The 18904-nt window shown below is 38.1% G+C and overlaps 1 protein-coding gene across 4 annotated transcripts in view; it reads right to left on the bottom strand.

Annotated features, from left to right (window-relative positions):
• CORIN (corin, serine peptidase) overlaps window positions 1-18904 on the bottom strand; it is a 271199-nt gene that overhangs the window by 88724 nt on the left and 163571 nt on the right. For all 4 annotated transcript variants that reach the window (XM_025386551.1, XM_025386553.1, XM_025386552.1 and 1 more), the window contains 2 exons: window positions 11938-12051; window positions 2788-2895 (listed from right to left, as the gene is read on the bottom strand). In XM_025386551.1, coding sequence (XP_025242336.1) covers window positions 2788-2895; window positions 11938-12051 — 222 coding nt within the window. The remainder of the gene's footprint in view (window positions 1-2787; window positions 2896-11937; window positions 12052-18904) is intronic.

Here is an 18904-nt window from a genome sequence, read left to right as displayed (position 1 = left end):
TTTTTTTTTTTTTTTTGAGACGGAGTCTCGCTCTGCCGCCCAGGCTGGAGTGCAGTGGCCGGATCTCAGCTCACTGCAAGCTCCGCCTCCCGGGTTCACGCCATTCTCCTGCCTCAGCCTCCCGAGTAGCTGGGACTACAGGCGCCCGCCACCTCGCCCGGCTAGTTTTTTGTATTTTTTAGTAGAGACGGGGTTTCACCGTGTTAGCCAGGATGGTCTCGATCTTGTGACCTCGTGATCCGCCCGTCTCGGCCTCCCAAAGTGCTGGGATTACAGGCTTGAGCCACCGCGCCCGGCGACCATGGATCTTAAAGGGTATTTTGGATCAATAGAGGAAAGTATAGGGAGGACATAAGTTTGAGAAAAGAAGAAAAGCACAAGAGGTGCTTGGGCAGGAACCAGAAGAGCAGAGGGAGCCAGGGCAGAGGCCGGTCTGAAGGAAAGTGATAATTATTGCTGTTAGATGGAGACAACCGGCATCCGAACACACAAACTTCACGACAGCCTGCTATCTTCAGAGGCATTATGTTGCCTGTTATGACCATTTTTCCTCACATGCTACCTGCAAGCTGGCCCTCTCCACTAACCTATCCAACTACCAAACGACACTCACTCATTTTCAATGCCCTGCATTTTCCTAATTATCTCACTGGTAAAGGGAAGGGTTGAATCTGATGATCTCTCAGGCCTCCTACAAGTGTAATTTCTGTGATCTATATAATTACAATTTCCTCTCATCCTTTGTCTCAAGACTAGTTAGTCCCAGGATATATCCCACATCTGAATGTAAATTAGTACAGTCATTATGGAAAACAGTATGGAGGTTCTTGAGAAAACTACAAATAGAACTTCCATATGACCCAGCAATCCCACTCCTGGGCATATATCCAAAGGAAAGGAAATCAGTATATCAAACAGACACCTGCAACCCCATGTTCATTGCAGCACTACTCACAATAACCATGATATGGAATCAATTTGTGCCATCAAAAAATGAGTGGAGAAGAAAATATGGTACATCTACACAATGGAATACTATTCAGCCATGGCAAAAGAATAAAATCCTGTTATTTGTAGCAACGTGGATGAGCCTGGAGAACATTATGTTAAGTGAAATAAGTCAGGCATAGAAACAGAAATACCGTGTGCTCTCACTCATATGCAGAGTTGATCTCATAGAAATGGAGAGTAGAACAGTGGTTACTAGAGGCCATAAGGGTATGGAGGAGGAGGGGTAAAGAGAGATTGCCGCCAGGTGCAGTGGCTCATGTCTGTAATCCCAGCACTTTGGGAGGCCAAGGCAAGCGAATCACGAGCTCAGGAGTTAGAGACCAGCCTGACCAACATGATGAAACCCATTCTCTACTAAAAATACAAAAATTAGCCGGGCGTGGTGGCACGCACATGTAGTCCCAGCTACTCAGGAGGCTGAGGCAGCAGAATCACTTGAACCCAGGAGGCGGAGGTTGCAGTGAGCCGAGATAGCACCACTGCACTCCAGTCTGGGTGATGGAGCAAGACTCCATCGCAAAAAGAGAGAGATTGCTTAACTGACACAAAATTACAGCTAGATAGGAGGAACAGGTTGTAGGTTTTTATAGCACTAGAGGGTGACTATAGTTAATGATAATTTATTGCATATTTTCAAATAGCTAAATAAGAAGATTTTGAATGCTCCTAATACAAAGAAATGATAAATGTTTGAGGTGATGGATATGCTAATTACCCTGATATGATCATTACATATTGTATACATGTATTAAAATATCATGCTGTATTCAATAAATACGTACAACTATTATTAATCAAAATAAAATAAAAATAAAATATCAGAAAAAACCAATAATCCACATCTATCTAGTCACACAGGAATGGTTTGTACACACACGTTTTAAAATATTTTTACAGATACAGCAAGTGGCTGCGAGATGGTGCCCCTAGAAACCACCAGGTTTCCTAGAATGGGGTTATTCCTAACAGTCATGATTCTAATGCCTTCCTCTGACCACATCCCTGATCCTTTCCAAACATTCATTTTGATGCTTTCTAATGCTGGACATTGTCTCATATCATTTGTCCAGGGTGTATCCTCATCCCCGTTTGCCCTTTTGTTCATGTTGCAAAGTTCCTGCGTCACTCAATAATATGCTACCTAAAAATTCTGAACCTAGTCACAAAGCCAAAAAGGTAAATGAGCAAGAGGAATTTTGCTGATTTTAATTCATGAGATGGCATTCAGAATTGAACATGACTCTTTTAAAAGTGAGTTTATTCTTTAAAAGATAAGATCAGCATGTGTACACAAAACAAATGCATCATCCTAACGCTGGGTAGCTGCTGCATAGGTGGTCCTTGTACTATTTGGGGATTAAATAGAGGAGGGGACTTCGGTCACATGTACTAAGGGAATCAGGCACAGACAACATATCCACCCTCAAAGTTTGCTCAAAAGGCCAAAATCTAACATAAGCCACTGGCTCTAACCAGAGGAGAAACAGAACACATTTGAGGAGAGGAAAAAAACTATTAATGCATTAACAACCTTTACCAGTCTTCCCATTCCACTTCTTAAACATTTTCTTAATATGATTATTTATGTATTACATTTACATGTAAGACATTACTGAGGACAGTGATTGAACAAACTTCTTCCTTCTAAAACACAAGAAACCAATTATTTTGTAATTTTAACTGCTAATCATATTAACACATAATGAACTATAAGTTTCTGGTCAAAAATTTCTGTGATTTTTAAATTAAAACCTTTGGGGAAACAATGCTACTTACCACAGTTTTGCTCATCGCTCAAATCCCCACAGTCATCATATCCATCACACACAAGGCTGTAATTAAGGCACTTGCCTGTGTGACAGTGAAACAGATTCTCACTGCAGTCTGCAAATAAAAGAAGCCACCAATGTGTCATCAGAGCCATATAGAATGCTACTGTAGTACAATATTTAACAAAAGCCAGTCATGGAAGGGACACCCTAACAGTAACCTGGCCCATACCTATTGTTTTACAGGTGAGAAGGTGGCACACAGAGATACAGCAATCTGTTCAAGGCCATTTAAACAAGTGGCTCCCAAGCCAAGTGATTGTATCACTTTCTGATGTGTTTCTCTGACTTCCATTTTATGTCACCTGAATGATCCTTAATTGTTAAAGATGAGAAAAGGCATTCTCAATTCACCATCATTCCTAATGAAGTTCCTGTTCATGTAGAATAGACTTTAGTAACTCTTATGTTTTCTTTAGAGTTGAAAGTCTAGGTTTGTCAGTAGTAAGCATAAACATAACAAATAAAATAAGTCATTTAGATTATAGAGTTGTTATTTCCTTTCACATAAACATTACTGCTTAAGCCTATTGAGTGTTTCATAATGTAAGCCTCAAATAAACAAGTACTGTCCAAAGACTACGGTGGCAAGATGAGAAGCGCTATGTAATCTCAGCACGCTCATAGTTTAATGTTGAAATGAACAACGTTCAGGGGAAATGGTTTCCTGATTTTAATAAGAAAACAGTCTTATCCTTCAGTAAACCAGAACTCCTATCCTGGTTCTGCCATCTACTAGCTGTGGGACTTTTAGTGTGTTATTGTTAATTCAAGTCTGGGAGTCTGTGAACTGATCTATGAAACTGGGACAAAATCAGCCACTTAACAGGGTTTGAAAGAGGAGAGTTTAATGAAACAGTGTGTGTAAGGCAATTCGATGGAAAGAGAATGTTCTTTTCAAAAAATAGTATTGGGATAATGCTAGAAAAATATTTACAAATTATATATACATATGATAAAGAAATTTGGATATCTGGAGTCTGTAAAGAACTCTTACATTCAATAATAAGGTGAAAAATAATTCAATTACAAATGGTCAAAAGACTTGAATAGAAAGTCTTCATGAAAGACATAAAAACACATGAAAAGGTGCTTAACATTATTAGTCATTAAACAAAGGCAGTGGGGGGTGAGAGGGCAGGGCAAAACAAAAGAAAAAAAAATAAGCTAAGGCAAATTAAAACTACAAGAAGATATAACTACACATCCCTTAAAATGGCTACAGTGGAAAAGATGGACAATAGCAAGCATTGGCAAGGATTTTGAGAAAATGAATCTCATGGATCTCTGGTGAGACTATAAAATAATAATGCCACCTTGGAAAACTGGCAGTTTCTAATGAAGGTAACTGCAACCTTACCATACAATTAATTTGTGAATTCCACTCTTCGGAATCTACCCAAGATAAATTAAACATATATCCACACAAAGATTTATATATAGATGTCCATAGCAGCATTATTCATAAGCCAAAAACTGGAAAAAAATCCAAGTGCTCTCTAACTGGAATGGACAAACAAAATGTAATATGCAGTGAAATACTACTCAGTGATTAAAAGGGTGAAACTACCAATATATGTGACAGTATGGATGAACCCCAAAAAGTTATACTATGTGAAAGAAATCAGATACAAAAATTACATATTATATGACTCGTTTATGGAATTCCCAGAAAAAAACAAATTTATATAAACAGAAGTCTGAGAAGTAGTTACAGTAGCTGAGGGATTAGACTTGATTCCACTACAAATGTGTGGGAGAGAAATTTTGTGAGAGATGCAAACATTCGAGACTGTATTGTGAGGTTGGTCGCATAACTCTATAAGTTTACAAAAATCAATAGATGAAATTTATAAGATGTAAATTATACCTCAGTAAAGCTGTAAAAATGTTTAAAATCAATATATGTAAAGAAATCTGCATTTCACAGAAACTAGATTTCTTAAATATATTTTTATTTCTCTTATTTAAAGTAAATTAAGTACAAAACAGCTTGCTTAAGGCTGGAGAAGGAATACAGAAAATGGGCAGAATTTCAGCAGGGTGGATGTAATGAAAAGTTTAGCATACTTCAAACAGAGAAAATAGCAAAAACAAAGGAAAGAGGAAAAAAAAAAAATTTGAAGATCAGTCTACTTGGCTGATGAAGGCCAGAAATCAAGTAGTCAATGGTTCAATCTCCTGAATTCCAGCTGATTGTTTCTCCTCAAGCAGAAGCCTGTATCTCATACAACCGGTAGCAGCCACCACTTTACTGTAAACATCTTACACTAGATGACGATTCATTATGCAAAGCCTTTGGCATTGATCAGTTAAAACATTAGGTATGCCAAAATATGACACTCACATATACATGAATCATAAATTTCTGTTTCAAAAAGGCACTCTTCTAAAAAAAAAAAAACTTCTTAAAGTTTTTAGAATCACACCATTTTAGGAATGGAATGGGCCTTAGAAATCACCTGTTCAGTGTCTTCATTTGGAAGGTGTGTATGTGCACAGACACACACACGCATATATACATATAAGTCCACACTTACACGCATACAGAACTTTGTAAGTACTTTTTATTTTTCACTTCCCCCAGCCTGAATAATTTTCAAATAAGGACAGCCACCATAAGGGAAAATATAAGAACTAAGAAGTCCTAGCTATCACTTTGACAATGGTATTTTATCCCATTCAGCAGAGGGCGCTATTTCCCCACCCTGAACCCCGCTGCTGAATGAGGCTACCACACATGTGACAGCTGAGTGGAAAGGTTATGACATTGGTTCTCCTGCCCACAGGACAGACCTGGGGAATTTGTGCATCAAGATATATACATTACCTTGTGAAATTCTAAAAGATCTTTTTTATTTTTTTGTCTTAATCTAAATTACCCTTGTGGGAAGTTTTGAGTCAACATGCTAGAATCAGCAATAGCCAGAGAAATAAGGCTTCTCAACTTGACCATCAGTGCAAAGTACATGCATGCATTCGCCCAGAGGGTGGGGAACAGTGTTTCAGCACATTTTAAACCCTACAAGTTAACTTATTTGTAAGCAGTACACTCACTTTCTTTGATGGCAGGACAACTGGGGAATGAAATATCCCTTTCAGAATCTGATTAACCTAAGAACACATCAAAAATTCCAAAAGTTTCTTTGTCTTCTATGAGACCCATTCTAGGACCCCTGGTAATTCATACTAAAACACTGCATTAGAGATATTTTAAAAATTGATGTCCTTATTTATTAAATTACTTCATAAATGGAGAGGACTCAGGAATTTTTTAAAATCCTCATTGTTCTCCCTGGTGCGGATTCAACTTTCTACTGTTACAACTTGCTTGGTTAGAAACCATTTTTAGAAGTGAGATACAAAATGAGCTGCATTTGGAAAACAATCTGTAATCTGTTACTTCCCTAAGGTCTGTGTGATTAGTAAACACGCAAAACCTTAACCAGAGGCACTGCAAAGCCAGAAATACATAGCAAATAGCAAAGATCACAGTGTCTCCTTTTATTGAAATAAATGTTTATTTGACCTGGAAAGAGGTGTTGTCAGCACAATTTGGGGCCAGCAAATCAAAATTTGCAAAAGTGCTTGCTGTGATTTTCTTGCTCAATAACAAGCATAATTTTGCATGACCTAAGGTAGATGTTTTTCTAGATACAGCTTTTTTTTTCTCAAGGAGAGCTTGATACAAAATGTTTCTTCTGAAATTCGTGCATGTTAATATTGACTTCAGTTTGACATCTTATATGGCACACTATTAATTCTTGTCTCTCAAAATTATCATTAAATTAAAGCAGAAAACTAACACACAGAAAGCCTTTTTCTCAAGGGCTTCTCTCAACTGTACGGTCTCTATGACTATAAACATGAATGTGTTGCCTCAACTCAAGATGCAAGTACGGATGCTCAGTTTCCACCCACAGAAGATTAAATATGGAAAGAACCAGAGGTTATTTCATCCAACCCTCTCATTCTGAAATGACCAGAGGAGTTACATGGTCTGTCCACTGCTGCTCAGCTCATTTACAGCAGAGCCACGAGAAGCACCAGGCTTCTTGACTCTCTGAGTTCTTTCTACTATTGGCTTCCAGCTCTAGAGAAGGGTTTCTCCATGGCAGTATCATTGACATTTTGGACTGGGTAATTCTTTGTTGTTGGGGGCTGCCCTGTGCAGTGCAGTTTGTTTAGCAGCATCTCTGGCCTCTACCCACTAGATGCCAGTAACACCTCCCTCCACTCCCACAGTTGTGACAATAAAAAAAAGTCTCCATGCATTGTAAAATGTCACCTAGAGAGTTGAAAATCATGTTGCACAGTATACAAACACCACCTGAGTGCAAAGCCTCACTTTAATCCCATCTTTTCCATCAGCTCTCTATGCAATCCAGCTTCTAGTTATCCTACTCTTTTTACTAGAAGGACTCCCTGCTGCAAGTTTTTTTTTGTTTGCTTGTTTACATCAATTTTTTTTGACTTTGTGATATTGTGTGTGTTATATTGTTTTAAAATACCATATTTAGGCTGGGCACAGTGGCTCACGCCAGTAATCCTAGCACTTTGGGAGGCCGAGGTGGGCCGATCACTTTGAGCTCAGGAGTTCACAACCAGCCTGGGCAACATGGCAAAATCTTGTTTCTACAAAAAATACAAAAATTAGGCCTGGCGTGGTGGCTCACGCCTGTAGTTCCAGTTACTCAGAAGACTGAGGCTGGAGAATTGCTTGAGCTTGGGTAGTGGAGGCTGCAGAGAACCAAGATCACACCTCTGCACCCCAGCCTGGGTGACACAGCGAGACTCCATCTCAAAAAAAATTTTTTTTAAAGCATATTTAATAGTTTCTATGTATATATGTTAGTTCCGTGATTAGACTAAAAGCCTCATAAAGAAAGAAACCATGTCTTAACAGTATCTTTCCATTTACTAGGTAGCTAAAACATGATTCACACATAGGAGGAATTAAAGAATATTCAATAGTTTGATTGATTCAGTATAATCAGATTGCCACTATACAAAAAGTAAAATTTCCAAACATTTAATACTTCTTCCATTAGCATAGAGAGAGATTTTTTTCTAATTTTGATGAAACTATTTCTAGCATTTACTTGCAGCTACATCTTAGTAGAAAGATTATTATAGATACAGTCATTTTGATGATTCAAACATCATTTGGAATATAATTTTTATGTTGTGCTGTTTATGCTGCCTCCATTCAAAAATAGCTTCACGTGGTGCTGCTTTTAAAATTGTTGTGCATATTTTAGTGTTTCTGTCTCCCTTACATGCATCAGCTGACATCATCAGCTGTCCCCATGACTTCCAGTGGTCATTCTCTGCACCTAGTAACAAGAGGTGCTGGGTGGGAGTGGAGGAACAATAAGATAACAACAGTGACAACAGTCATGACCACAAATCCCAGTGCTCTTTGAGACTTACTGCATGCAAGACATTGGTCTATATGCTTTATATTCAGTGAATCATTATTCTGAACAATTTGAGAGATATTCACTATTTATTGTTTCCATTGTACTACAGAAGAAACTGAGGCACAGAGAGGTTGAGTAACTTGCCTAAGTTATCAGAGGCAGGAAATGGTAAGCTCGAAACCTAAGCAGCCTGACTCAAGAACTTACAGTAGTCATTACTACACCGTATTACACTCAGTGTACAATTAGATAACCACCATCCTCAAAAATAAGTCAACCAATTTTACACAAAATTCACAGAAAATGATTTTGAAAAATATTTGATGGTGGTTTTTATGTGTCATAAAGTGTGTGAACTTTGTGGCAGCTATTTCACTGTGACAACTTGAGTTTCCAATTTAAAATTAAGAAGTATTCATCTACTAAGCACTTGCTATGTCCCAGGCACTATTCTAGGAGCTTGTTATAGACTCAAAAGATTATAGAATCTTAACAACAAAAGAGACACCAAGCACCTTCTAGCCCAGTGCTTCCAAGTCTGGTTGTCTGTTAGAATTGCCTGGAGAGCATTACAAAAGTATTGCGGCCTGGTCCCCACTGCAGACAAACTGAATCAAAATCTCTGCAGGTGGGACTTCCTGGGGAGGCCAGCATGCAGCCATCCATGATGATACCAAAAGCCAGGGTTACAGAAATGGCCTGCCTAAAGCCACAGAGACAGACATTTCTAAAATTTTCCTGATTTTTGAAAATTTTTCTGCTACACCATTAAAATTGTTTCAGTGTTTGGAAATCTTTTCATTCAACAAATACTTAAGAAGAGATTGACAAGACAAAACCAGTTAGGGGAGAAAGTCAGTAAGTAGTCACAGATACCTGGAGTGCTCTTTAATAAACGATTACCTCTGAAAGCTGTAACACATCAAAATCAGTTAAAATATTTTCCTGCAATATAAATGATCAGAGTATAATCTCACTAAATCTGAACTTTTTTATGGACAAGGACAAGTCAAAGGCAGACCAGGGGAAAGAAAAAGCACTAGATTTTGAACCATTTAAGACTGGGTTTCACATTTAGCGAACCATGGGCAAATTTATTCATTGCCCTAAGCTCTGTCTCTGCACCTGTACAAAGGGGGTAGATAACACTTCCTCTGCTGATAATTAAATCGAAGCATGTAGGTAAACGCTTCTAGCATAGTTTATTAGGTAACTCACAAATAATAAGTTTCTTCTCTCCTTTCCTTTGAACCTGACTAAAAAGGAAATGAACAACTCAATGAACTACACAGGCCACCTAATATGACCCATGTTTTATAAAAGCAGGCAAGTGCTTAGTAGAGATCATTTTTGCATCTAATCCATAGAAGCATAATCTCCTCTGGCAGTCCTCTTTCTTGCCTACCTGCGAGAACCCTAGGAAGTAGGCATTTTCTTCTGCTCCTCATTGAGAACACACAGCAAAACTTCCTTCTCCTCTCGTGAGTATCTGTGGGTTGCATTCACACTCTGATTCACATCCAAGGCCTAATTCAGACTTATACTATTCCTTCACCACAGGGTAGTGACAACAGGAGTATGGCACCTTCCATAAACACTCATGCTGAAACACCACAAGCACTTAACCTTAAAGCTCAAAAGCAGATGTCCTTGTAAGGTCAAAAACAATTGCATATGAAGCCTTCGATGCCTGTGTTTTCATACAGAAGTTTTCTGAAGGGATGTATTTCCTCAATGGACCAAACAGATCATTTTTGTGGTATGTTCATGGGAAAGGGCCATATCTATTTTCCTTAATAAATGTTTCAGCCCCTTGGACATTGGTAAATGCCTTGCAGAACAGTAACACATTGTTGACTAGGAAAATTAACTCCTTCAAATTTAATTTTAACAAATGCAGCAGAAATCACTTACAGGGTTCGGAGTGCAATGCTCAGTACAATTGAGGAACATATGATAAAACCATAGTTGGCCCACCACAGGAGATACAGGCACATGCAGAATTTGAACAATGTCATAACATGGGCCACAATGGGAGAATAGCTAGAGATTCTACCAAATCCCATAAATTGGATATAATTACGTTGAATTATTTAAAGATCCCTATTTTGGCTGCTTTGCACAGTATCTTCTGCTAAGCCCACAGCAGCACTTCCCAGTGTAAATATACAGCCTATAAAAATGTTTTTTATGTAAAATTGTGTGCCATGCGTTGTTTTGAAAAGAAAATTCCAAGTTGTAAAACACAAATGTCTTACTGAAAAGAACGTTTCCTGAAATATGCGTGGCATAACTAAAGTTCCACGGGATACTAGATATTAGGCAGAATAAAAAATGCATGAATAAATGAACAAATAAAGGTGAGGATTCACATGAGAGAATAATTCTGATGAAATACAAAGTTAGGCAAACATATTTTTTTTAAACTGCAGGATTTCTCAGAACCTCTACTATACAAATGTGTATTCTAACCCTCTAAGAAGTAGATCTGATAGAGAGTATTTCCCAAAGTTATTTTTTTTTCAAGCATTATTCCAGACTCAGATACCATATGGAACACCAGTTTGGGAAACACTGACCTGAAATGTTACCATGATAAACTGCCATTCAGTAGTTCTGCCATTCAACAGGACAAAGGAGCGTCCATCCTAGCCCATCAGAGGAAAGATGAGTTGGTCCGTTTGGCAAACAGACCAAAAGAATTTTTCAATTAAGATCAGTATTCTCAAGCACTTACAACACCTTGGCAATTCCCATGAGGAGTGAAACACAGCTCTTGCCATACTAACTGTGGCTGTTTATATAACCCTTAAAGAAAAATTAGAACACTTGCATATAGTGTTCTAATTGCATATAGTTCTGTTTTGAATGCAGATTACACAGTGTAATTATTTTCTTTTTTTAACATACTAGGGGTGAACAAATAGGACACCAGCTTTGTTTACTACAATGTACTTCTTCAGGATGGTTTTCCCCTTCTTTCCAGTTTGTAACTGCAAAACAACTTGAAATCTGAATCTGTATTGGACAAACCGCTGGCCAAGTAAGTCAAAATGACCAATCAACGGGGAATAAATTGAGGACACATAAGGCGGAATCTACTGATTAGTGGATTTTAAACAGTTAGTGCCATTGACTATCTCCAGGTTTAGAAGAAGCATTAAAAAAAAAAAAAAAAAAAAAAACCGTGAGCTGAGATCTGACCACTGCACTCCAGCCTGGGTGACAGAGCGAGACTCCGTCTCAAAAAAAGAAACAAAAAAACAAAACAAGAGGCTTTGTATTTACTGTGTCATGACAGTTAAAAATCATTAGGGTGAAAACATTGTCATAAAAATATCCTTTTTTAAAAAAACATTGACCTTCATACTCATAAACAAAAATGAAAATTCTCACCCAAACAAAATAAACCAAAGCCTTCTCCCAATTTAAACCACTTTGTGCAAAAATGCTGCAATCCCTCATCTGTTCCAATGCAGCGTCTACCTGTTGAGTTCCTAATAAACCATGCCTTTGAAAGGTGTGCAAACATGCTGCTGTCATTCTGGGGGAAGATAAACATGTTTGCTCACTTTAGAAAGGCAAACCAAAAACAGTCTACGCAAATGCCAATGATGGTCAGGATTTGAGAATCCCTGTCCACTCAGACAAACCCCAAACAGCTTGTCACATACTGCAATGAGCCTCGTCACTCCAGTCGTCACAGTCGTTGTAGCCATTACATTGCAGTTTCCTGGGGATGCAGATTCCACTGGCACACAGAAAGCTCTCACCCCCTCCACAGAGCACTAAAAAAAAAAAGGGCAGGAAATAATGTCAGAATAAGATTTTTTTTTAAATTTTAAGATTACAAAAGATAAATACATAGAAAATCTTCTTTTGCTGTTCAACAGATTTGTTTCCAAATTCCCTCAGTTTTATTGTCACCAATTTTTCTTTGGCATCCTAGCACATTAACTGGAAAATTACCTGGAAATCATACAGAGAGTGCTTGCTTGTATGAGGAAAGCAGGAGATAGTTCACTGGTGGGCTTGCAGAGTGAGGCATCCATGTTCAGAGAGTAAGAGGGTAGGTTCATCAATTGCACAATTTATGTGGGGAGAATACCCAATGGGTGTATTTTTCTAAATAATTGAAAATTATGTCAAAGTACAGTGCTACTAATTGAACAACATTTAAAAACTCTACCTCTCTTAAAAGCTACTCTATGTGTCACAGAGAAAGTTCCAGTAAAAACAGAGTCAGTAAATGGATGTGTGTTTGAACATAGCATAGAGACCGGGTGCCCTGTATTTGAAACGTATTTACTTACCTTAATGAAAATGCCAGTTAAAATGTCAGCTTCTATTTTCGCATAAGGGATAGGAAATGGCATTCGCTAATAATATTTTCATTTCTTTTTACTTAACACAGTTACATTTTTATATTTGCGCTTTTAAAATTTTGGTGTTCTTTTTCTTTTCAAAATGCAATAAATACTCCACTGCTTCAGAATTACAGTAGACAATAAATTTAAGACAAAAAGATAGAAAATTTTTCAGGAAGATCATTAATAAAAGGATAAATCAGCTCAACCAAGTGGATGTTAAGATAAAAAATATTTGGTAATGTGCATCAAATGCCTTTTAAGTGTGCATAATCTTTAACTCAGCAATCATCTTATTTCCCAGACTTCATAAAAAGGAAATCATTATGAATATGTGTTTTATGTTTAATAATGTTCAAACCATCATTGTTTAAAATGAGGAAACTATGAAATAACCACTGTGCAATATTAAGCGGCTAGTTAAATAAATTTTGATACCACCGTAATGAGAAATACTATTACAGCCATTGAAAACTACATTTTAGAAAATACTTAATGCCCTAGGACAAAGTTCAAGCTACTTGAGATGAGAAAACACCAACTGGTCCTAGAAAACAAAATACAGTTTGGCATGGGGAGAGGTATATTATCTTCGGTATTAGGATTAAAGTAACTTTCCTTTTTACTGTATTGTATTCTGTATTTTACAAATGTTCTTACAATGATGATGTTTTATCTTTTTAGCTGAGAAAAAAGGAACTTTTTTATGAGCTCCAGTTTCAGATAAGAAAAGTTAAGTAGAACCTTCAAAAATCTCCTGTCTCTCTCTCCCCTTCCACCAAAGCTTTTGTGCGTGTGTGCGTGTGTGTGTGTGTGTGTGTGTGTGTCGGCTGTGTGGTGAGTTGCCTGGTCACTGCCACCATTCCCTGCAGTATGTATTCCTTGATAAGATGAACCTTGTTGACTAGTTACAGGGAATCCAGGAATATGGAACATTTTAACTCAGCAATAGAAACAGAGAAAAGTACAGGCTGAAAGCTCCAGTCAGTAAAGCCCATGTCTGTCATAGTTCCCATCATGTTCCTAGGACCCAGCGGAATGGTTGGCACTCAGGAGGTTCTCGATTAATATATTTCCAACCCATGTTCCTAGGACCCAGCCAGTGGCTGGCACTCAGGAGGTTCTCGATTCAATGGAAAAACTTACCTCAATCCCTAATAGAAGAATATATTGCCATAAAGCAGAAAAAAACAAAATTAACGAATTATTTCCCAATACTATCAAGGAAATCAGCATTTCAACTCATTGAACATTATGCATTAGTTGATCTGGTAAGTTTCTTATGATGCTACTTCATGTAACATTTTCACAATATCAACAACAAAAGCCCAATTTTCCATTATAGTCCATAATTTCAGTATCAATACAAATTACCTCTATGGATTTCAACTGCCAAAATATTCAACATGTTTAGTATGGTGTCTGCACAGGAGTGCACTCCTATAGCTACAAATACAGACTCCTAAATGATTCGTAGAAAACCAGACCTAAAATGAAAAACCAAAATACTAAGATTTTACCCATCCAGTCTGTACAATATCCTCTCTCTAGGGTTAAGAGAAAGTTTGAAAGAAGTGTTTATCCTATTGTGAGATTGTTTCTGTATTATACTAGAGAGTGCAAAAATTCCATATGTCTGCATTTTAGCAGCTGCAATGCCTCACAAGAATTATTATTGCATTCCCCACCTATGGCTCCGATGATTCCTCAGGAAATGGAGCTGAAAGCTCAACATTCAATAGCTCCTAACCTCTAGATTTTAAGGCCCTACATATTTGACTCCAGTAAAGCCATTTCTTGCATAAGGTCATCTCAAATCTGGATCAAATTTAAAACCCAGCACAGCTTGCACTGTTTTGATTATTGCTATCCCCTGTCTTGGCTGATTCAGCAGAAACTGACTTCTTTTGTGTGGTTCCTTATCTGGAAGTGTGGCTGTCTTTGGTTTTAGGTTATCATAAATTGTTACTTTATTCTTGTTCTTTCTTTGAAAGTTCACAGTTTTGGTAGTTAATATTACTTTTATAAAACTAGAATAATTTTTGTATAATCTTTCTGTTTCATTTCTTCTTAACCTGTATTCAGAATTTCCACTTGTATAAAATGTTCAATTAATAAAGTACTACAAACATATTTTGTTTGGTAGTTTACAGATGAAGGAAATGAAGTGTCATGTGGTCGACATTGAAATGGACCAAAGCCATATAATTAGGGGAAGATGAAAAACACCCCAAATCCCAAGCTAGGATCCAGGCCCAATCCTCCATGCCACACCCACTTCCTTGTTCCTGGTGCTTGTGCAATAGTGTAGTTGGCTGATACTCGGCCAGTTTAAGGGCACTAGATTTGAGTAAAACTTCAACATTGTCTTTATTTTTCTCTCTAAAGAAAAGACAAATGTCTGTCTTGCAATGAATTGGATCCAGATGAGATGACATTCCAAGTCAGTTCTACTTTTTTGGAACACCCTGAGAGAGCTTTTATCAGGTTTCTGTAGAGATTTTTCTACCATAAATATCACTGTCTTATAACAATCATTTTCCAACAGGCTTTTGAGTGGCCCCTTAGGATGATAAAGGGAGATTTCCTGAGAAGTCATGCTATACAATCTTGAAACTATTTCCACTAACATCATCTATAATTCTAAGAGGTGTATGTTGGAATTTAAATCAATGGCAGATTGATAACTGGAACATTCATTCATTGATTGAATATATATTTACTGAGTGTCTACTATGTACAAAGTACTATTCTAGCCTCTGGTAATATAGCAGTGAAGAAAACAAACAAACAAAATTCCCAAATAGAGCATATATTCTACTGATCATCATCTGATGAAGATCATTTTACCAAGTAAAGATACTTCACTGCGAAAGCTGACTTCCACTACACATGTGACAGTTAATTAATACTGCTGCAAAAATAGCAGTACATAAAGTTATATGGCCTAAAAAGCTAGTTTACATGTCCAGATGATAGGGACAATTATGGATCCCGTGGACTTCAGAATGACACGGATCTTGAAGAATACATACCCAAAGGATGATCAGCTCTTTTCAGTATTCTTGTCTCTGACAACGGACTGCTAAAATAATAATCCCTAGCCTGAAATCACCCTGAGATTTTCTGCAACTGCTTTCAGCTTCCTAGGCTCTCTCTGTCTGTGTATCAATATTATTGGCAAATGCTGTCATTATTCTGGTTGTTAACTTTTAGAGTCCTTTTCAAAAATTACTCACCAGCCTGCCACTGACTGTATGTTGCTCTTACTTGCCCTGTCTTTGAGCCCTTGCTGAAAGTCAAAAGCTCAGCTTCAACTCCCCCTCGGAGGAGAAAGCTGACCCAGCTCTGCATATCACGTGGGCCTGTGCTAAGAGCCTGTCAGCGCTGCGTTCTCCATGCTGCTCGAAATCAAGTACTATAAACCACTATTGCCCTTACCTTTTACAAGGTTATGTCATTCGATGAAAAAGACTGAATGTAATCTTTCAGCTGCTGATACAAGAATACTTCTTGGGGAGAGCACTGTATCTTTGGGCACAACAGATTGGTAAAACGATTGGGGTAAAAGACAAGAGGTGAGAGAGGAGAGAGAAAATCTAAGAGTGTGTTCAACCAGCCCAACATGGACTTTACCCTGCCTTCTGAGGAGGTGAGTCATATTAGGTGGAAGGCCCTTCATTTGGCTGAAATTAAGATATTTCGGTAGGTATGGATGAGGGTCTGGAAGCTCTGAGTACAAAAGGAGTGAAGGGCCGGGTGCAGTGCCACATATCTGTAATCCCAGCACTTTGGGAGGCTGAGGCGGGCAGATTGTCTGAGGTCAGGGGTTCGAGACCAGCCTGGCCAACATGGTGAAATCCCATCTCTAATAAAAATACAAAAATTAGCTGGGCATAGAGACATGTACCTGTTATCTCAGCTACTCAGGAGGCGAGGCAGGAGAATCAATCACTTGAACTTCGGAGGCGGAGGTTGCAGTGAGCCGAGATCATGCCACTGCGCTCCAGCCCAGATGACAGAGGGAGACTCTGTCTCAAAATAAATAAATAAATAAATAAAAATAAAAAATAAGAACAGTGAGAATTCCCATGAGGAGGAAGAGGAGCTGGTGCCACTGGGCACTGTGCTGAGGGAGAGATAAATTTGAAAAGGTGGCTGAGTATCCATTAGAAGCACAGTATAGAGAAGACCCTTTGGAAAACATCAATATCTAATGACATATTTTAAGTTATTTCCTGAGGAATTGGAGGTATAACACACGCCTTCCTCCATCTGCAAGGCTTGTGTTTCCCTCTGATTTACGCACTCATTTATTTAGCATTCTGTATTATTACAGAATAACTATTATTCTATATATTCTATAATAATTAATTATTATAGAACAATTAATACTATTCTGTATTATGTATTATTGAATACAGAATAGCTCCCTTGCCTTGGGAAGCTTATACTCTAGAATGACAAGCTATATCAATAAATATAATTTTAAAATTCTTATATATCACACAAGATGTTAATAAGTGCTATGAAGAAGAGAGTACTGCAGGGTAAGGCAGATATAGGGTATAGGAGTGGGGTAATAATATTAATATTGTTAATATTGGCACCCAATATCAATTAGGGTACCAGGGCAGGCCTCACTCCAAGCTGACATTTGAGCAACAACTTGAAAGAGGCAAGGGAGTCTCAGGAAGATTCAAGGAAGAGCTAGTGCAAGTTCCTTGGGCAAGAGTCTGCCCGGCAGGTGTCAGGATCAGCCAAAAGACCTGTGTGGCTACAGCAGCATGAGCAGGGACCAAGCACAAGAATGAGGCTGAGCAGGAGGGAAGGTCCAAACACACAGGGCTCTGCAGGCCTTTGTAAGGACTTCGTAACTTTAACACAAGAGTCATTACATGGTTTTCGGTAAAGAGTGGCATAATCTGACTGAAATTCTTAAAGGATTGCTCTACTGTGTTGGAAATAGACTCTAGGGGTACAAGGGAAGAAGTAGGGATAGCAGCTGGGAGTCTATTTATCGAGTAGCTGTGGAGGTACTGCGACATGAGTGGATGCTGGATGTACAAGTCATGTACCATCTAACAACATTTTTCTTAACAATGGACTACATATACAACAGTGGCCCCATAGGATTACAGTGCCAAATTTTTACTGTACCTTTTCTATGTGCAGATATGTTTAGATACACAAATGCTTATTGTGTTACAACTGCCTAGAGTATTCAGTACAGTAACATACTGTACAGGTTTGCAGCCTAAGAGCCATAGGCTAGACTGCACAGCCTGGACGTGTAGTATGTTCTAAATCTAGGTTTGTGTAAGTACACTCTGATGTTCGCACATGACGAAATTGCCTACCAACACACTTCTTAGAATGTATACCCATCGTTAGGCAATATATGACTGACCGTACTAACTTCTGACTATAGGTTGTCTCAGGTCAAATCAACAATGACCATCCTTGAATATCTAGGAGCTTGAGAAATTTCAAACTTTCTTTTGAAAACAGAGTATCATCCATATCAAGAATATACTTACAATCTAAAAATTAACTCAATCTATGTCTCTCTGTCCCTCTAATCCCATCATTAAATGTGGCTTCCTCAGAAGAAGTATCTGTCTTCCAAGCTAAGCAATCCTTCTCACTCTTTTCTTAGACATCTATTAAATGTAAGGCAGGCACTACACTAACCACTTCTAATAGTGCCAATGCCCAAGACCATCAGAATTGCAGTCTTCTTTAAAAAACAAAAAACTGTTTTATTACAGCTCACATAATTTATATTCACAGAAGATTTATGTTTGCTGATTGTCTCCCTCTCCCTTCTAGAATGTAATTTCCTTGAAGAAAGGCATTTTGTCAGGTTTTCTTACTGCTGTACCCTGAGTCTAGAATAGAACTGACACATTATAGGTGCAAGTTAGATATCTGTTAGATAAATAAATGAAGACCGAAAATAGGAGGTATCTATGGAGCATGACTAAATGATTGTTCCTATTTCTTGGCTCTCAATGGCAATGAATATTTACAACTTTATTATTTTCATTGCTAGGAGAATAAACTACTGATGCAGGATAAAAATTCCTCTATGTTATAGTGGGATGCTCATTCAGGCCCGCAGACACATCTGGCTTATGAGTGGCATCTGCTCTTAGTAGGACAACAAATGGCCCTCCTACGGAAAATAATCTTCCCCACTGGCCTGTGATGATGTGTCTAACATTCCATCCCTGACACCCACACTACCCATACTTTGGGTTAAAATTGTAGG

Source organism: Theropithecus gelada, chromosome 5, assembly GCF_003255815.1.
Source record: "Theropithecus gelada isolate Dixy chromosome 5, Tgel_1.0, whole genome shotgun sequence".
NCBI lineage: Eukaryota > Metazoa > Chordata > Mammalia > Primates > Cercopithecidae > Theropithecus > Theropithecus gelada.
The sequence above is the reverse complement of the archived record's forward strand: the minus strand, read 5'-3'. Positions and strand labels throughout refer to the sequence as shown.